Below are 21481 nucleotides of genomic sequence, written 5' to 3' on the forward strand. Positions count from 1 at the left end.
TAATAGCAGGCAAGGTTAAATGCAGAGAGTAGGCCAGTGTTTTTCAACCTTGGCCACTTTAAGATGGGTGGACTTCAACTCCCAGAATTCTTGGTCCCAGAATTCTGGGAGTTGAAGTCCACCCATCTTAAAGTGGCCAAGGTTGAAAAACACTGATGTAGACCCTCTTCAAACAGCGGGAAGGGTTATTTCTGTAGAAGAAAAGAAGCATGCACAGGGTTTTTGTTTTTTTTAAGTATAATAAAGCTGCAAGAGGCAATTGGCTCAGTTAGAATCAGGATTAGTTACAGAAGAGAGGACAAGGGTTGCGGATTCCCTCAGTCAAACCAGGATTACGGTCCACTTACCCGCTGCGGTCTGAATGTACCCAGCCAGGGTGCAGATCCGTCTCTCACACTGCCCACTGGGAAGGAAGAGGACAATGACAGCGAGCAGGGAGCTGAAGGCCAGCAGAGCACAGCCACCGGCGCACAACACCGCACTCGTCTGAAAATAAAACACGCAGAGCCTTCGTTAGCACAGGACTGTCCTTGGGGTTCCACACCCCAAAGAGGTCATCGTCATCGTCAACATCACCAGCCCTGCAGACGTTTGCCGGGAGCGAAGGATTTACGCTACCACCGCCCTTCGGAGAAGGGGCCAAGCACCGCAGAGTCAATTTTGGGGCAATGCCTGGATGGATGGCAGATCTGTCCCAGCCTTTGTACATGCATCTTCAGGAGCCAAGATAGCACACAGAGCAAGGGAACGCTGACTGGGCCTGGAATTCCTGGCATCGGCACGGCCAGATTCCGAGACAAAATATGGGAGAGAAGAAAGCCCAGTTGACAAACAAGAGTCAGTTTCTCCACATGGGGTAGGCACCCTGATCCATACTTGCCCTCCGTCCCTCCCTGTCCCGCAGACTCACATTATCATGCTGGAGTTGCATCACCACCATCAGTTGCACCTCCTAATATCAAACCCAAGTGGTTGGGGGCCAGTCTGTTTGCAGCACGGTTGGACTACAGGTAGTCTCGACTTACAACCATTCATTTAGCGACCGTTCAAAGTTACAATGGCGCTGAAAAAAGTGACTTGTGACCGGTCCTCGCACTTACAACCGTCACAGTGCCCCTGTGGTCATGTGATCAAAATTCAGGCGCTTGGCGACCAGCATGTATTTACGATCGTTGCAGCATCCCAGGGTCATGTGATTGCCATTTGCAACCTTCCCAGCTGGCTTCTGACAAGCAAAATCAATGGGGGAAGCCGGATTTGCTTAATGACCGTGTAATTCAATGACTGACTGCCATGATTTGCTTAACAACTGCGGCAAAAAAGGTAGTAAAATCAGGCATGACTCACTTAACAACTGCCTCACTTAGCGATGGAAGTTCCTGTCCCAATTGTGGTCATAAGTCAAGAACTACCTGTAGTTTTTATAAGTCTAAAGTACTTCCTGCAAATACAGGTAGTCCTCGCTTAACGACTGCCCTGTTTAGTGACTATTCGAAGTGACGATGGTGCTGAAAAAGTAACTTTATGGCCGGTCCTCACACATATAACTGTCTCAGCATCCCTGTGGCCATGTGATCATAATTCAGGCACTTGGCAACTGGCTTTCAATTACGATGTCGCAGCGTCCCAGGGTCATGTAATCACCATTTGAGCCCTTCACAGCCGGCTTCTGACAAGCAAAGTCAATGGAGAAGCCGGCCGTAAAATCGCAAATCACAGTCATGTGTTTCACTTAGCGACTGCATTGCTTAGCAACAGAGTTGCCAGTCTCAACTGTGGTCACTAAGTGAGGACTACCAGCACAGTAATCCCCAAAAGTCAAATGTTTGGGGGAGGAATGTACAGCATAAGTCTTAAGACCCCAGACTGAACCTAAACTTTAAAAACAAACCACCACTGGTTGCCCTTTCCCAAACCTTACCCGCAAAAAAGTTACCAGCACAGCAACAGGAATATCCTGAATCTGTGCTTGTTCTCCCCTTAAAACGATCTGCTAAAATATTGATTGTATGTTGTTTGGAGAAGCAGGATGTGGGCAAGTTGGGGCAGCCCCCCATTTCCATCCAGGAACAGCTCTCCCCCAGATTAACTTTCCAGGGCTGAAGCTTCCTGTGAAATCAATCTATTGCCCACGGTTCGCCCGTCGCTCGTCCCCGGGAGTAATTAAGATGCCGAGGCAGAGCGATAATAGGAAATGTATTACATGCATGGTGGGATTAAGGACTGAACATGAGCGCCCATTAAACTCCACCGATGCATTTCGCTGCTTCTGCTGATTGCCGAAACGAGCTGTTACCAGCTCCACCAGCCGCATCCAAATGCTTCTTAATTAAAAAACACACGCTTCGACGGAGATGCCCAGCAGCTGACAACCGGGGTCCTGCTGCCAAAGAACAGCAGCTGTAGGTGAGAGCACTCCATAATGAATGCCTTTTTTAAAAAAAAACTGGCGTCCTGTGCCAAGGATGCTGAAATGTCAGGAAAGGAAGGTCGCCAGAGGTCTTCTGGCAATGCAGGGACATCAGCAGAAAGGTGTATTTTCAGCCTGTTTTCAGGTGGATGATTGGGGTTTAACTGCTAAAAATTGGAATGCTGGTCCCCAAATCTTGGAAATGCACATTTGAGCTGCGTGCACTGAGATAGTGTTAGCCCTGCAAGGTAGACCAGACAAGAAACACAACCAGGAATACTAGCTTTATCTTTAACACAATGGCTAGGAAAGAACAGTGGTAACACTACCTTTGTAGGTAGTCCTTGACTTACGACCATCAGTTTAACGATGATTCAAAGTTACGATGGCCTCCCAAAAAGTGCTTTGTGACCTGTACTCACACTTACGACACCTCCATGGTCACGTGATTGCAATTCAGGTGCTTAGCAACTGGCTCGCACTTACGACCAGTTGCAGAGTCATGTGGTCACCTGATCATTTGCAACCCTTTTTGCCAGTTTCCAGCAAAAAACTTCCATTGGAGAAGCTGGATTCACTTAACAACCATCATAAAAATGGTCATAAAATTGGATCTGGTTATGTGGTGAGTCAACTTATGACCACAATGACTTACGACAGAAATTCTGGTCCCAATTGTGGTTGTAAGTGGGGGACTACCTGTTACTGCTGTAAAACAGTGTTTTTCAACCTTGGCAACTTTAAGAGGTATGGACTTCAACTCCCAGCATTCCCCAGCCAGCATGGCTGGCTGGGGAATGCTGGGAGTTGAAGTCCATACCTCTTAAAGTTGCCAAGGTTGAAAAAACACTGCTCTAGCACTCACACAGATGCAGTTTTTTTAAAGCCAACCACCCAATGTTGCTAACTTCCCCCTCCTTTTCTCTTTCTCTCCTTTTCTTGGCAGAAAGATTTGAAGGACTTTTAAAACAGTCCACCGCTGCACTATCAATGCTGTACCCTGTATCAGACCCAAAAAAGACTATTTTGATTATCTTCCCACACTGACATGGAAGAGGAGAAGAGAGAGAAAAAGGGACAGCAGAGCCTCCACAGAACAGTGGCAAGATGAATTTCCTTTGCAAGAAGAAATTGCAGCTCAGACAAGCTCGGGTCGACCAGGAAAAACAGATCTGGTTTTGCTAATGGCACAGTCAGAAAACCAGCTCCTTCAGCTGCACCCAGAAGCCCACTGGCAACTGGCACAGATCATGGAGCTAAGGTGTACCACCAGCCTGACACCACGCACCCATCATTGCCGAAGAACTGCTGTAAAGGGGGATAAATTGGATAAATTCATGGTGGCCAGACCCATCCAGGGCCAACATAACTGAAGTTACCTCTGGGTTGGGGTTACCATGCCTCCAAATGCCAGCTGCAAGGAATAATGGTGGGAGGGGGGACTCTGAACTGACCACCTCTTAGCCCCCATATGCATCTGGATGGCCACGGTCCAGACCAGGCCTGCAGGACAGACGGCCCACCGAGAACAGTTGTGCACCTGATGGCATTTTTTAAAAAGCCCTGCTGCTGCTCCGCTGGTATAATGGCAGGTGGGAATGACCTGGGGAGACAGGTGGAAGAGGCGCAGGCTAGACTTCACCTGAAGAAGCAAATGATCCTGTAGAAGGCAGAGGGAATGGCCTTGGGGGATAGGAGGAAGAGCTGCTAATAAGGCAACAGATAAGAGGGCCTTGAGTCTGAGCCAAGGAAGTAACGTGAGAAAACGTCTCCGACACGCCCCTCCTCAGTTCACACAAAGACAGAGGGAGGAAGCACATTCTGACTTGCAAGATTCTGTTACTTAGCTGTACAGTAACAGGAGTCCTGACCTACGTGGTAAGCAAGGACTAACTCTATCCCTGTTCTGGCTGGAGATGATTGGAACTGTGGTGGCCACATGCCCCAGATGGTGCTAATTGGAGGGAGGTCTTTGGGGCGGCATCTCTCTGGCGAAATAGCAGTCTAAGCTCACAGATGGTGGCTTGGTAGGCACACTTGAATGAGCTGATTAGTTTGACAAATTAATCAACAGGAGACGGTGGGGAAATCCTTCCCAAGATCGCAGAGGCGGATGAAGCTCTAAGAATCTCCCCTTTGGCTCCACCCACCACTTACGTCGGCCCCGCCCTCTGAGCGCTTTGAGTGAAAGGGGCCCCGGGTGCAAAAAACCCACAAAGATGCGCCAGCCTTGCTCGAGTTGCAGACCGATAAACCTGGGACTCTCACGGAGAATCAGAGACCTGCAAGATTTTTCAGAGTGAGTTTTCGGAGTTTTGCTGTTTCCTTGAGAGCAAGAAATGAGTGGAAAAACACTTCATTTTCGTGTCAGAGCACTGGGCTTCAAGGGCCACAGAAGATGTTGGGGGCCCCGAGCTACAGCAACACTTCAATATAACTTGGGCAGGTCTGAGCACCACCAAGATCACGTTGCCACCGTTCAGCCAAATTTTGACCACCCACGCAGGGCAGACACCCTGCTCTCATCTACATAATTAATCCAGTGAAGATACAGGTAGTCCTCACTTAACAACCATTTGTTTAGTGACGGTTCAGACTTACGACGGTGCTGGGAAAACTGACTTGCAACTAGTCCTCACACTTACCACTGCAGCGTCCCGTGGTCACATGATCTCCATTTTCGACCTTCCCAGCCAGCTTCTGGCAAGCAAAATCAATGGGGAACTGCATGATTTGCTTCACAACCACGTGGCTTACTTAATGACCATGGTGATTCACTTAACAGCCATCACAAAAAGGTTGTAAAATCGGGTCAGATTTGCTTAATGACTGCTTTGCTTAGTAACCAAAATTCCCGTCCCAACTGTGGTCATTACGTGCGGACTACCTGTACAGTAAATCAGCATGGCTGGCTGGGGAATTCTGGGAGTTGAAGTCCACACATCTTCAAGCTGCCAAGGTTGAGAAATGCTGTAAATTCTCATTATTCAAAGTAGTTACGATCTATAAAATCATCACAAACACTGAACCGCTGCTCCCAGGGAAATATAGGGTTAGGTTTCTACGAGCCTCTGGCCACAACATCTTTGTCAACTGATCATGTTTATATATTTGTTACAAATAAAGCCCTGGAAAAAAAATAAAGATTAAGAATTTAACTTTTTATTTAAAAAAAAAAATCTTTCTTTTGATGGCCATTTTAACTAGCAAGATCACTGAGAGAAGACAGACGTATGCAGAGCGGTGACTCAAAATTTTCACCACTCTGAGCATGTCTGTGAATAACTGGGAATGCGCCATATTGATTTTGGGGTTGCCGGTTGCAAGCTCACACGCATGCCCACAGAGGCATCTGTTCCTAACTTTGAGGAGATGACCAAAAACTGACCAAAGAAAATGAAAAAAAAGGACGTGGTGGCATGCATTTTATCACTTGCCCCTTCTTTACACTCACCCCCACTTCCATGTGCACATACAAAATATTCTTCAAGCTCTTAACGGCTGGCTCTGAAAATAATTTCTGTCTGGATCTGCCAAACCTGGATGTATTATTTATGGGAAAGGAGTAAGATGGGAACCCACCCTCTTTGTTCCCTGGGAGAAGGGCGGGACTTTCACTTAAAATGGGGAGTGGGCTTCTCTAAAGATGCAGGGCCTTCAACCAGGTTTGCCTTGCAACTTCCAACCAGTTCTGATGGCAGGTTGGCTGAAGAGGAGCCCAACATCTTTTGGCTTTCAGAAATGTTAAGCAGAGCTTAAAATGCAGGAAATGTCTGCATTCTGAAACTCTCTTAAATGTCTCAATCAATGAATGTCCTTTATAATTTTCCCAAGACAAGAGCTTGGGGCAAGGGGGCAGGGGGGAGGTAGAAATTCATCTGGCATGCATTTAATGCCAGTTGATCTTAACTGTGGACTTCTGATTCAAAACATGCTCCACTGGGTCATTATCTATTAAAAGAAAGGTTCCCTGCCAAATTCTTGCAGACAGTCTAGAACCGCCTCGCCAAAAATGAGCCCGTGAGTAAAAATAATGCTTTTCTTCTTTAAAGGATCCATGGGAGCATCGCCTGCAAAGGTAGGCACCTAGGAGAAGGAACATACAAAATTAAAGAGCTGGGAGGAAAATCAGGCCAATCTGGAAACAGGAGAAAAAGAAGACTTGAAAGTATGAACAACCTGAAAGGCTCATCCAAAAATATTTTGATGCTGTTCCAGCATTCCAGAAATGTTCTGAGCTGAAAATAGCCCTATTTTCAGCTTGAAACACCTGCTTTGCCTGGGAAACCAGGCCATTTCAAGATCAAAACGCTTTGGGAAAAGTTGAAACAATCTGTTTAGAGCATGGAGCAACTGTTTCAAATTAGCAAAAGTTTGCACCTTTGCAGAAGATCCCGGCTTTGGTCTTCATTCCATTAAAAAGAAAAAAAAAACCTTGAAAAAGGCTAGGTCTGTTCAGGACAATACCTGCGGGACCCATCTTCACAAATGCCTCCAGGAATTTTGGCTTTCTGCAGGCTCCAAAGGATGCCACATCCAAAGGTACACTATTTCTAAATATGGATGTTCTATTTATTGCAAAAAGCTCACCGCCAGGGGAAACTGATGGCATGAAAATCAGTTAACAAATAATTGTTTCCATATCCTGTACTTAACTGGGCTTTTTTTTTTTCTGTGTTGAGGTTGGATCATCAGTTGCCTTTGACACCACACGTTGACCAATGTTTGGCTGCTTTATACCTCAATTTATTGTGTGAATGGGGAAATTTGGGTTCATCCAGCTACTAGGTACGTTTCCTGAAACCTGCCCCGATCTGTCATGGAAAGACACAGCGAAAAGGCAGACAATTGATCCAAAAGGACAGATTCCCTACTACTTAACAATGGAAAAAGCTGAAAAACACACCCCGCTCGTTGGAACAGGAAAGCCAACTTTCTATTATCGGCTGCTAGAGCAAATGTTAAAATGCTGACCTTTGGGGGAATCCTAGACTGTTGCTTTTTTTAAAGTCCTTTATTACAGACAAGGGAAGAAAAGCTTTGCAGGAAAAGCGGAAAGGGAGGGGAGGGGAGATCGGGAAGCAAAGGGAAGGGCAGGTTACCAAAAATAATTTAGTGGGAAAGGATGGGCAGAGGGGGGAACAAGATGAAAAAGCACGCCAACGATACCTGTTCAATATATTATTTAAAAAAGAAAAACCCCAAACCCACCCGACCCACAATATGGAAAAACCAAACAAAAGAGGATCAGTTAGGTTTAAAAAAAGCACCAGAAGAGGATTCTAATCACAGAGGTACAGCTGCTCAGACCAAGCCTTCATTGTCTCTGCACAATGCCATCAGGAATTAAGGTGGCTTGTTCGGTTTGGCCTCCACAGGTTGTGCAAACACAGTTAATTTATGGTTTAGTAAAGCCTAGTTAAAGAGTGGCTTGGCATGATTTGCCCATCAAATCAACCTGGCACTTGGGGGTCTGTCTCCATGCGGGGCCAAGGGAGAAATCTGTGTCAGTGCAGAAGCTGCTGAGATCAACCTCCCAGTGCCTCCCATTGCTTGTCAGACTAGCACAGCTGTTGGCAGTTGTGTCCAGACATCCTGGGGGGCACCAAAGAAAAGTTGGTTAGTTAGAGGACCTGACATCTTTTTAGAAACACCGACTGAAAATGTTTGGGTTTCATTTAGGGTTAATGCCTACTGGCATGATACTGCACCACCTGGCTGGCCTTGGCTGACCCAGTTAGTACTTGGATGGGATACTACCAGGAACCCCTAACATTTTAGGCTAGACTGGGAAGTTAAAAAAAATCTGGAATAAGTCGTCAGCAAGCCTCTTTCATGCCATTGCCCAGAAAACAACATGAATGTGCCCACAAAATCCAAAGGAATCCACACTTGACAGAAGTGTGACCTTTACCTTTTTGAATTCCTACAGTTTCAGACAATGTTTTGTATGCCTGCATTTCAAGTTTTTTTTTTTTAAAGAAAAAACACACACCAAGTTTTCAGTTAACATAATGACTGCTGTTCGTGCTACTAAAAGAGTAATAAAGCCCTTGATATCACTTGTCACTGACTGGGATTTATTAAGCCACATAAAGGCAAATTTATGGGCCTGAGCCAAGAGGTTTGTAATTTGTTTGAGGATAAACAATTAATCACCCCCAGGAGAATGTGGAAAAAAGTAGGAGACAATGAAGGTTTTACAGCCCTAAGCAGCCTTTCAGTGGCAGGGAAATAATTCAAAACCCAGATTCTGTGCCTAGGATCACAAGAGATCAATAGTGACCAAGCGACAGGAAAAAAAAATGGTAGCACATCTTTCCTCAACATTGCACCTTCCCCATTTGTAGGGGCTACTATTGCCATCCTACTCTGCCATATCTGGGGGGCATCTGTTGCTTTTGCCAAGAAACAGCATTCTGGAACTGCACAAGGCTCTTTTTAGGAAGAGAACAGAAAGGCGAAATTTCTGGGTGCAGGGATAATCTCCCTTAGAGGCTAGATTGTCCAGTGCATGGACAGCTCTTTCCTTAATACCCACGGGGCTCCTTACCCCATTTAATGTTTAAAGATTAACGTACCCTTTACATCATTTATGTATTGTGGCCAATCTCATCAGGTTGTATATTTATGGTTTTAATTATTATTTATTGCTTTTATTGTTTTAAAGTGATGGTTGCATTGCTTAATGTACTTAAAAACTCCCAGGCTGTTGGCCAGGGGCACCTGAGTACAATCTGATAACAAATAAAACAGAAGTATCCAGCCATTGGTCAAGCTTCTGTGATGTCACAGAATATCCACAAATGCCTCAACAGCCCAACATTAGCTTGGAGCGCAAATAAACCAGGGAAGAGGATGAAGAGAAAGGAAAACTTCCCCGAAAATGCTCTACTATTCCGATTTCTTCCACTACCTGGAAAAAAACGTTCAAGGCTTAAGAACTCTTTAAAAAATATATTTTTTGATTCTCTTTTAGGACCAAAAAATGCTAAAAGGACACTGTGGACCAGCCCTTACCTCTCAAAGGTAATATTTATTTATTTATTTATATTTCAAATTTCGTCACCGCCCATCTCACACGAAGCAACTCTGGGCGGTTTACACTAAAACTGAAAACAAATACAGATTAAAATACACAAATATGACTGGTCTCTGATAACAGCCAGTTCATCTCATCCTTAAATAGCATCTTTCTGAACATTGGACAATTGTCGTAAAGAAATGCTGTTGCATCAAACTCTGCACATGCTCAGTAAGGCTTTTTCCTAAAGGCCATTCCTCCGGAAAGTAAGCGTCAAAACAATCAGAAGCTTCTTCTCAATGAACTTCCCACTTGCAAATATTAATACATTTCAGAAAGGCAATCTGCAACGCAGTGAAAGAGTGAGGTCAAGGACATCCAGCATTTTCAGCTCCCAAGTATTAACCTCTTCGTTTAAAAAAAACAAAACAAAACAAAACAATTAACCGCAGGGGCCAGAAGTCAAGACTGCTAATTAATCTGCTGAAATTGTTCACAAGGATGCAGGCGGTGGCTTTCTAGCAGCCAGGAAAACGATCCATTTGTTCCTTTGCCAACCAGCAGCAGTAGCGTTTACTTGATTCAGGGATGTTTATTAAATAAACCACCATGGGCTGTCTCTGTCCAGGATGCTTAGCCATAAACTATTATTTACAGATCGCAATACTGAGCTCTCACAACAAGCTAAGTGAAATTCAACTCAACCATGTTATGATGCAACATATGAACTCACCAAAGGCACCCACAGGAGAGCAAATGATAGCGGCGTCATGCCATATGCTCTGCCTCGTGTGTGTGTTGTGTGTGTGTGTCCTGACATCACATACATGTACAGAACCTTCATGACATCAAAATGTTGAAACAACATCAAAATGATGAGAGCCCCAGAGCATGCAGATGGCTTTTCCCACTACCACACCATCTATTATATTATCTCTGTTAGTAGGGCAGAATTCCAGTCTCTCTGGTTTTTAAAGTCACTGCTTTCCCTACGAAACAAAGCTTTCATTGTTTGTATATAACTTGCCCTAAATTGTAGAGTTATTAATGTAAATTTCCTGGGAGACCCCTCTTTTTTGTACAAGCCACTCAGTAATGTCCTTTGATATGCCCAATTCTCTGATGCATGCATGCTGAAGATGTTGCCTAGTCAGGCAATGGAACGTCTGCAAGAAAACCACAAGGCTCAGAGAGCACCAGGGACTCCCCAGTTCAACCCGGAGCTGCAAATATTCGCTTCGATTGGCATGCTTTTTTTTTAATGGAATTTGCTCCTGCGTAAGCTGCTTCTTCTATAATTTCACCTACCTTTTTGAACACGGCTTTCCAAACCACATACGCTTATTCACATGCCACTTTCAGAAGCGAATGCAGGTTTTGTACCTTAGCAGAGTTTCACCGGATGGATTTGCTCCCAAAGAAATCTTGGGTGCAGAGGGTGTCCACGGAGGAATGGGGGGGGGGGATCAAGATGGCAGCTGCTACAACCATGCAATCAAAACCCTGATCTCATTTTACAGAACTTTTACGAGACAAAATTAACCTGCAGAATTTATGGCCACAAAATGTGGCGACAGCCAGTGATAAATTTGGAGTCCTTCGTGCTCTCTGAGCTTGGTTGTTGGGTTGCAGACATTTCATTACCCAACTAGAAATCATGTTCGCTCTCCATGGTGCTGAATGCGCAGTCCGGCAGGTCCTAAAGGAACCAACTAGGTAGCATCATCAGTGCAAGTAAGGGTGGGCTTTGCTCCCTGTTTGTATACAGTGGCTTGCCCTGCCAGTGTTGGTGGGGGTGTGGTTTTCTCCTTGGTGGTTCCTTGATTAGGGTATTGTTTACTGCTTGATTGTTTTTCTGGTGTGCAAACAGTCAAGCAGTACAACAGCAAAAAGACTGTGCAACAACTTTAAGATGTGTGGACTTCAACTCCCAGAATTCCCCAGCCAGCTATGCTGGCTGGGGAATTCTGGGAGTTGAAGTCCACACATCTTAAAGTTGCCAAGGTTGAGAAACACTGGCTTAATAGCCCCCACAGATATTCCTCCTCCTTTCAGGCATGGATTTCTGTGTTAACTTTCTACCCATTGGTGCTTGCCCTACCCTCAGATACTACAAAGAATAAGTCCACACCCTCTCCCCTTTGGCAGCCCTTCAATCATTGCACGACTGTTATATCTTGTCATGTTCACCGTTGCGGTGTTTATGCATCGTAACGGTTTACTTGCCAAGGTGCTGATACGTGTCCTGGCTGGGAGGGTGCTGCTGAGAGCCTTGTACTCAAGACGTGCTGGACTGTGCCAGGGAGGAATGTGTTTGGGCTGTCTCTTAAATGTCAAGGTCTTTTTGCCTGTTGATCAGCAGAGCTCGTTAGGAGCACCTGGGAATGTGGGGCTGTACTGTATGCGAGGGAGGGGGTGGGCTGATGTTTGAAATGATGATATTTAGTTTGAGTTTAGGCGCGCTTTTCTCATTCTCAGCTTTTTACCTGTTTGCACTCTTTTCTAAATAAACCCAGAACCTGAATTGTGATTTTGAGTCTGAGAGTTTTATTTGGATAAAGGCAATCATCACGTATCTCCTCATCCCTCAGACTGGCTTCCAGAAACCAGGTACTCTAGAGCCAGACAGGGCATCCTGTGGTGGCCCTAATATTATTGGACTGTAATCAACACAGTGGGCAAAAATGATCAAGGATGGAGTGGAGGCCTAGGGTTTCAAACCCATGGCTTCCTTAGCAGTGCCCAGCTTGAGGCTACAGGGCTCAATCATACTTTTTAAAATAGCAGAAAGGGGAAACAAATAAACACCTGGGCTGTGATCCCACTAACTGCATTTCATTCATTTTTAGTTAAATGGCATCGGCATTAATTTTTGTCCTGGCTCCACCTACTTCTTCTAATTTGGATTAAATTGAAAGTAGAGCAAATATAGGTTTGGTCTTGACCCACCCCGGGGGGGGGGAGTGGGGTGTTGAATTGGGGTGATGGCAGTTCTGGAGGCATCAGACTGGGAGATGCTGCTACTAGGTATCAACCTACTACAGGTGTTGGAGGACAAAAGAGGAAGGAAAAACAGACCATGTTTTTGTCCATTCTGTATGGACTGCTACAATCTGTTATTCTCCCTGTGTGTGCAAAATGATGGACAGCTGAGAAAAAGACAAAAGCAGCAATGAAATTAGCACATCAATGGTGTGACCCTAGGACCCCCATCAAGGCAAGGAAAAAGGCTTAATGAAATGTTAATTAGGCAGCACCTCGGGTGCCAGCATTGGCTGACTGCCCAATCACCCCCCTCCCCTCCCAACCTGGCTCTTTTTCCCCAGCCATTACTGGTGCTCCAAAGGGGAGAGACCCTTCCCCTCTCTGAATGCCAACCCCAGAGCCACCATTAGGGGCAACAGACCTCTGTGCCTTGATCATGCCACCTGACAGATCTCCAGCAGGGATGTCAGCAGCTACATAAATAAAGGATGTGCTGGTTTGATGCAACCAGCCACAGCCTCAAAGCTCGAGGCCATGAATCCTTAGAACAGACTAGCAGAGGAAAAAGGCAGTAGAGGTTGTTACAAACATGCATGCATATGTCTATAGAAGTAGGGTGCCTCCGTTCATTGCCATTATTTTTTAGGATGGCCCCATTCCTTTCTCTCCAGGATCTAGAGCCAGCTGGCTCAAAAGTAAGAGCAGTGGGAAATAAATGGCAGCAATCCTAAAGGGAATGAAGATCCAGCCCCTGGATCTTTCAGAAATCAGCCATCCTTCTAGGACACAGACTTGCTGCTGTCCTCACATCCTGTGGAATAAATTTTGCACAGTGACTGTAAAGGGCATCCTTCACTGAGATCCTCTCTCTTTAGATCTACAGTCCCCACAGGAAAGGGGCTGGTGGTTACAGAAAAGTGCAGCGTGCTTTTAAAAGCCCGAAACGGGATTTTTTTGGGGGGTGGAGAGGGGCTGTCATAAGAACAGCGTCCTCCAAGTAGATCCCTAACAGATGTGCTGGAACTACAACATCCAGAGTCCCCAGCCAGCATTGGGGACAGCTGTTCTAAAAGAATTCTTGCCGTTTCAGGCCAAATCGCTAGACTGCACAATGGCTCCGTGTTCGCTCTCCATGGTGCTGAATGCGAGCCTGGCTGGTCCTATAGGAGCTATCCAAGGTCCTGCATCCAGACACTCTAGCTGGGTTCTCACTACTCCTTAACCCAGTGTTTCTCAACCTTGGCAGCTTGAAGATGGGTGGACTTCAACTCCCAGAATTCCCCAGCCAGCCATGCTGGCTGGGGAATTCTGGGAGTTGAAGTCCACCCATCTTCAAGCTGCCAAGGTTGAGAAACACTACCTTAACCCCTAAACTCAATTAGCAATATACAATCCCTCTGTTCACCCAACCATGCCCAAATCAATAAAGGAGTATGGTTCACCACTGGTTTCAACAATAGATGACAACATTCCAAAACACAAAGTACCCAGCATTACATTGACCAAATCTAGTGTGTTTGCTGAACCTGGCCACTGACATGAGCTCTCCTCCTTCATGAGAAATCACCAGGACAGGCAACAATTTTGTCAAGAGAGATAGAGCACAGAGGTGTTTCAGAAAGATGGAGGGGCACAGTTTATGTATGTATGTATGTATGCAAGTTTATTGTTGTAACCACAGGTCATAACATAGGGGCCCAGTTTATGTTTAATATTTGAAGACCAGCCTTGGATAAATCCCAGGTTGAAGGACAGTGCTTCAAATTTGAAAGGGAAAGGAGCACACGGGAAGCACCCAGTCAGCATGATTACCAGTTATTAGCTTCCTTTGTGTTACTTTAACTGGCTTTTATACTTCTTGTATTAAAAATTGGAACGTGGTATGTTAAGCCTTAGAGAAACTTAACACATCCAGGTAACTTTACACAAAACATGTGGTAGAAAAGGCCTCAAATTTCTGACCTAATAAATAGAAAGTGCAGCCCCAATGCTTAAAATATTGTCTGTCTCTGGCTTAAGACATTTAAAATCTCCTAGATCTGCATAATATTCAGGCCTCGATGCAGAGATTTTTAAACAAGCATAGTGGAATTCATGCTTGGCATTTTCTGAATACCAGGAAGGAAGTGGTGGTGCTATACTGGAGGAGACACATTTTCATGAGAAGGCCTCTTTCAAAGACCTTAGCGTTTGCTCAGGAAATCCAGGCCCAAATTCTTCAGGGCTGCAGTGCCAAGAGCCAAATGCTGAACTTGGCTGTGCAGCAGATTGGCAGCAAGTATTGCTGCGCTCCTTATAGCTTCCAGTCTGAATTCAGCAAAAGCCCCATGTAAAGCAGATTAGAATTGTCCAGGGTTTCTCAACCAGGGTTACCATGGCACCTGAGGGTTCTGCGAGAGGACACTAGGGGTTCCCTGGGAAATCACGATTTATTTAAAAAATTATTTCAAATTTGGGCAACTTCACATTAAAGAGGCATTTTTAGTTTAAGAACACTGTTAAGGCATCTATACAGGCCTACCCATGAAGCAAATAGAATAATTTTGTAGCTTCTGGCCTCTATTGGAGCCTGAATGTGCAGGGGTTCCCCGAGGCCTGGAAAATATTTCAAGGGTGCCTCCAGGGTCAAAAGGCTGAGAAAGGCTGGAATCGTCTATTGGTAAGATTTTCAGTGCAGATAATCCATGCCCCAATACCAAATTTGAGGGCAATAGGGCTTCACACCAGGACGAGTTCATGCATCATGCTAAACACAATTTGCTTAATGGGTTTCTCTCTTAGTAACAGCAGGCTGAATTTACAGTTAATCTCTTCTCAGAGAAGCTGTCCTTAGGACTAACAATTATGGACCTCGTCTTGCGATTTGGGTCACCCCACCACCTGTTTCCAACAGTGGGGATGCCAGAACACCCTCTTCTCTCTCTGCATGTTGGGACAGCTGTGAGAGACAGACCTTTGTAGAGACATCAGGGAGCTCAACCAGAATGCCCATGCGGCCTATTAATAAATCATTTATTTATGAAGCGCATAGACCGTGCCGATCTATCATGGGGGGGGGGGTTACATAAGAAAACTAGCTGTCGTGAGTACGGACGGTGAGCAGGAGGAGGCCCCTATCTGGGGAGGAAAACGCCTGCGTAGTTTAGAGGCTTTGAACTGTCCTTCAAAGAAACTCAGAAGAGAACCGCCTTGAGTTTGAGGGTTTATCTGTCTGGGTTTCCCACGCTCCTTCAGTTTGGTAGGATTTTCTGTCTACTAAAGCAGTTTAATAAAACACTAGAGACATTCTCCTCATCTCAGCGTGGTCTTTGCTTAAGCCAGGACACTAGCCATAACAAGAACATACATAACCTAAAAAAGAAAGTCCAGATAAATAAACACAGTCAAATGAACAATTGCCTCACAGGGTGTGCCCCCGCTTAAGCCCAAGCCTGGGGGAAGAGCCAGGTTTTAAGAGCTAAATAAAGTCAGGGTGGGAGCTGTTGAATCTCAGAGACGATGGTGCTCCAGAGGGCAGGGGCCACGACAGAGAAGGCCCACTTCCTGGGCCCCACTGGGTGACACTGTTTAATCAATGGGTCCCAGAAGATGCTGATTCTGTTTGAACACATGGGGTGGGCAGTCCCAGGTAGAGTGTACTGCACGGTCCATATGTGAGGTGACCAAAGCAGGGGAAAGGCTTAGGTGCCCCACCCCTTAAGTGCCAAGCTGTCCATTTATGCTGTCCTCCTCCTGATTAGCTAGGAATAGCCAAATGCGGCTTGCTCCTCCCCTTACTTAAGGGAGGTTTGACCCCTGGATTTGAACCAGAGGCTTTCTAGGGCACAAAATCTAAATTATTCCTGCAAACCAGAATCCCACCATAGGTCAGATCTTATATTCTTAGTATCAGTACTCTAGAGAGGGGAGGATCAGGGTTGTGTAGGAATTAAGGTGCTGGGCTAGGAGGGGAGAGACCCAGGTTCTAGTCTACACTCCAACACAGGAGGCCACTGGGTGACTTTGGGTCAGTAATCTCACTGCCAGTCCTTCGAGGTAGGCCAGGTCAGGAAAGAGACAGCACAAGAAATACTAGAATTCCATTTTAGTGATATGGGCTCCAATAACAGAATCTTGAAAGCCTTGACCCATCCCTCCTTCTTACAACAAAGAGAGTCAAGATGAGCAATCCTGAGTTTCTTTCTCACCCTTCCTTTTTTCCTGGGCCCAGCTTGTGTTTTCCCAACAGTCGCCACATATTTTCTCCAGGGTCATCTCTGTGTTCCTCTACACTCAGACCAGTCTCACAGTCATTGTGGGGAAAACAGTTCTTGCGCTGAGCTTCAATATAAGCATACACAATATACCTACATTAAATACTAGCCCCACCCCACAGGGCATTCAATATCCACCCCTTGCTGTCCATTCTTAGGATCTCGTTCTTAGCCACTACAAACTGCTTCCCTTTCAGATGCATGAGGCAATCTCTCTTCCATTTGGTAACAAAAATGAACATGGGAAACATGTGACAGGAAGAGTCCTCTGACATTACCAATGGCCATAGTTGCCAATACTAGTCCTCACTTAACAACCATTCAGTAAGTGACGGTTCAGATTTACCGTGGTGCTGAAAAAACCAACTTACAACACACTTACAACCGTTGCAGCATCCCCACGGTCACGTGATCACGATTTGGGCAACCGGTTTACATTTATGACCATTGCAGCATTCCATGGTCACATGATCACCATTTTTGACCTTCCCAGCTGGCTTCTGGCAAGCAAAGTCAATGGGGAACCACATGATTCACTTAATGACCATGTGGTTCGCTTAAGCCCTGTGGTGATTCACTTAACAACCACCACAAAAAGGTCATAAAATTGGGTTGGATTCGCTTAATTTGCTTAAATCTGGTTGGACTGCTTCACTTATCAACCAAAATTCCGGTCCCAATTGTGGTTGTTAAGTGAGGACTACCTGCAAAGCTAAAAAGGCGTCCTATTGCCAGCAAGTGGAAAGGGTGGAACTTTCAGTTGACATTTTTTGGGCCAGAAAAAAAATCAGAGGTCTCTTTCTCTCCCTCAGATTAAGACTAAGGAGCTAAGATGAAAAAACTCCCATTTTCTAAAGGAGCTCCAGATTCAGATAAGACAGGCCTTAGCCCCCTTGAACTTGGGTTGGGGATGATGGTAATTATAGTCCAAGGCATTTGGAAGACACCAGAGAAGAAAAGACTGCAACTGGACTTTCTTCAACCTAACCAGCATCACTTTTAAATACACATCAAGGCATGATAATCACGGTCAACTAAACCATTACTGGCTGGCTTCACCATCACACTAAGGCTCCCTCCAAACCAGGTGGCTGGATTCGCACAATGTAAACTCAGGAGCAGTGCAGTAGAAAAACGATCCCAGGATAACCAGGGTATTATTTTAGACAAAGATGCCACACGCCCCTTCACTTGGATGGGCAAATTTTGGTTTGCTTCTTCTTAAAAGGAAAAAAAAAACCCAACCGCACAACATTCATTTTTAACAAACAAGCAAACCGGTTCAAAACCAAACACAAAGGAAAGGGAGGCAGACGTCGAAAAGCAAGGAGAAAATGAAAGAATCCCAAATGCTAGCAAAGAAAACTTTTTTACCCATGGATAATGAATGCAGATTTTAATAACGTTTTCTCCACTGGCCCTTGAAATGCCATCCCCTCCCTTTCTCCTCCCCAAAAGGCAGACCAAATCTCTCCGTTCCTGTCAGCCTCAGGAGGGAGACCAGACCAGGAAATCAACGCCACCAGAAGGCTAAAGCTCCTTAAAATGAGCTTGGCTCTAATAACACAATCTTGCAAGTCGGATTGTGCTGGGCCTCCTCCGCCTTCTTAAACTCCAGTGAATCAGGGAGGTGCCTGCCTGAGTCGCTTCCAAATATTATGTTGGTTCCCAGGGCTTAAAAACGTTTCCGCCCCCTTTGCCTAAATAACGGTTCCTGCATCTTTCCATCAAGGTCATCCTCTTCCTCTGGACACCTTTTCCCCAGGTGCTAATTTTTTCATCCAAGGGGATGGCCCTTTCTGAAACTTTGCCCAGTACCTGCGAGGAGGGGGCTTTCTGAACCGATTTATTTTTCAAATTTCTATCACCGCCCATCTCCCCCAAAAAGGGGACCCTGGGCAGTTCCAATTTCCCAGCAAGACAAGCAGGAATGTCTGCAGGGCGCGGTCAAAAAAGTCAAGATGGCAGCCTCAACAGGGCACCCAAAGCTCTGCTTATATCACACGTAAAAAACAGGCAGGGGTTTGGACACACCGTTGTGGCACCGTCTTGACTTTTTTGACCATACCTTGCAGACACTCAAGACAAGAAAAGAAACATTCCTCTAACCCTTCCCACTTCCCCTGTATCACATACACACAGACACAAATACACCCAGCCAGGCCAACTCAAGACAGAAAAGCTGGTATTCCGATTTCACTGGCCAAAGAAAGCTTCGCGATCCCCATTTCTAAAAGGAAGGGCGTCAGTTTTGCTAGTGGGGGAAATCAAATAGCCCATGAGATGGGTTTGCCTGCTAAAGGACCCCAGACTCTTTTGTCCTTTCTCCATCACTGCAAAGCACATTCCAACAAAAGAATGCAGGGTGAAAATAAAGTGATCCATTAACAACCGGGAGGGAAGCTTACAAAAACACGCCCGCATCGCTGCATAGGGACCTGTTGAGGCCAATCCTGCTAATCTTAACAGAAGGGCTTCTCTTTGGATTGACAGCCCATTCCCGGCCATCTCTCTTTTCAAATTCACACTCCATCAAGTTTTTAAAAAATCAGAATCCATACCAGAAACCAGGATTTTTTTTTTAAACCCTCTATAAACCAGATTGGAACAGGATGAACTTCAGTGCCTATCTGAAGCTGCAGGGACTCTGTCTGCGGCTTGACCAAGCACTGTCTCTTCTGCTTTGCAGCAATTCTATCCCAACTCAAGGAAAAAAGAGCAACGTTTGGCTGCCTTACCCTGTTCCCCAAACGGACGCCCTTCACACGGACTGCGCTGCAACTCCCACAAAGCTGAAGGCCTGACTTGGAGGACCACCCCCCCACCCCGGTCAGGAGCCCAAATGGTGTGCATTTTTTAAATGGGCTCCCATTAAAAAAGAAAAGAAAACTAGGTGTCCAGCCCACTCCGCTTGCGGCAAGCAGATTTCACGAGCCACCTCCCCGCTGATCTCCTATTATTGTTGTTATCATAGTTTCGACGGCTGGCTTTCCAAGATGGGACGCTGAGGCTGCAACGCCCCAAGGATAACCCCAGCCCTGAAAATGTCAGGAACAGGGAGCCAGGCTGGACGGGGGGCCAGGGGCGCCTCGGGCGGGTTCACACGACGCGCTAACCCCGCGAGCGCTCAGCTTCGCGCCGAGCCCGGAGCCCAGCCGCTGCAGCCGGGAAGCGCGGCTCAGAGTCGGACCGGGAGGGCCGGGCCAGCCCAGCCCGCCCAGCCCGCGGCGACCGAGTCGACCGGCCGGGCCTGAACGGGCGGCGCAAAGCGCGATCGCGCGTGCCACTTGCGACGCGGGCGAAATGGAGCCCGCTCCAGCGCAGCCGGGTCGCAACGCCCGCCCCAAAGCCAAGGGGGCAACTTCCCCGCCGCCGCCGCCGCCGCCGCCGCCCGCGCTCACCTGCCAGGAGGCGGAGGGGATTTCGCCGAAGCCGCCCAGGCCGCCCAGGGCGTAGCAGTCGTCCACGCGCCGCGCCGCGTCCGAGCAGTGCCAGAGCAAGCCGAAGCTCACCTCCCCGCCGCCGCCGCCGCCGCCGCCGCCGCCGCCTTCCAGGGCGGCGGGCGCGGTCCCCCCCCAGCGCCGGCCGCCCCCGCGCTCGCGGACGATCCACGCCGGCGAGAGGAAGCCGAAGCTGCAGACGGCCACCAGGCAGGAGGACAGGAGGACCCAGAAGCAGCCCACGCCGCTGAACATCCTGGGCAGAGCCGCGGCGGGAGGCGCCCGGCCCGCCGCCGATGCCGCCGCCACCGCCGGGCGCTCGGGCAGCAGCGCCGCCTCCCCGCGCCCGCCGGCCGCCGCCTTCTTCTTCCGGCGCGCCGGCATGGAGGGGAGGGGAGGGGAGGGGTGGGGGGGCCGGGCCAGGCGGCGCCCCCTCCGGGCTCACAGCAGCCGCGGGCGGGCCATGAGCGCGGCGGAGCCCGGGAGCCGGCGCCTGCCGCAGGTGCCGCCTCCTCCGCCGCCGCCGCCGCTGCTGCTGCGCCGCCGCCGCCTGGCCGCCCGGCGCTTGGCCTCGCCTTCCCGGTGGGCGGCTCCCTGGAGCCGGCCCCCCATCACGTGCGGCCCGGGAGGCACGCCGGGCCCCCTCCCCGGGCTGGCTTTGCCAGGGGGCAGCGGAGGGCAGGGGGCGAGGGAGTGGGGAGCAAAGCCGGGCTCGGGGATGCGCGGGGCGGGGGGCTCCCGGGGGACGCGGAGGCTTTGAACGCGCCCCCCCCCCGGTCTTTTCCACGACTCGGGGCTCCGAGTTCGTCCGTGAGGCGGCGGCTCTGCCCGCCCGTTAGCTGCGCCGAGGCCCGCGGTTGGCGGCCGGCTGAAAGAACGTGGGGAGACGCCGCGGCGCGACACGCGAAGAGTTCCCCTCGCTTAGGGTCGGGCATAGCCCGGGGCGTGAACCCAGCCCGGTCCAGCCCTGTCCGAGCCCCTGTTCGAGGGACACGTGTATTCTAAGGCGTCGCCGCCCCCTAGCGGTCAGCCTGTGTTTTGCACCCTGCGTCGGATTAATGATCATCGTCCAGTAATCACGATCGGTCAGCTGCCCTTTGGGGAAAAGCTTTCTCCGTAGTGGTTACGGCGAACTCCCTAGATGAGTCTCTGCGACACTGCGCCCTGCCTTTCAAGGATGGGTTGGGTTCTGAAGGGGTGCATAAAGGCTAAAAAACGAATGTAATTAATAAATTAGCAGTTGGCAGGGCAGACTTAAATATGAATGGGAAATAACTTGTACTTGATTTCTGACAACGGGGAAGATAGGTTAGTCTCATGCACTGGAACTAATCCTTAAAGGTAATTCTGACCGGAACATTGCTATTAA

At 47.8% G+C, this 21481-nt stretch overlaps 1 protein-coding gene across 1 annotated transcript in view; it reads right to left on the reverse strand.

Moving 5' to 3' along the window:
- The window catches only part of LHFPL7 (LHFPL tetraspan subfamily member 7), a 64213-nt gene extending 43717 nt beyond the window's left edge, over nucleotides 1-20496 (reverse strand). The window contains exons 1-2 of the mRNA XM_063296051.1: nucleotides 20074-20496; nucleotides 348-486 (exon numbers count right to left, since the gene is read on the reverse strand). Coding sequence (XP_063152121.1) covers nucleotides 348-486; nucleotides 20074-20496 — 562 coding nt within the window. The remainder of the gene's footprint in view (nucleotides 1-347; nucleotides 487-20073) is intronic.
- Between the last annotated feature and the right edge of the window lie 985 nt (nucleotides 20497-21481).

Source organism: Candoia aspera, chromosome 1 (assembly GCF_035149785.1).
Source record: "Candoia aspera isolate rCanAsp1 chromosome 1, rCanAsp1.hap2, whole genome shotgun sequence".
Lineage (NCBI taxonomy): Eukaryota > Metazoa > Chordata > Lepidosauria > Squamata > Boidae > Candoia > Candoia aspera.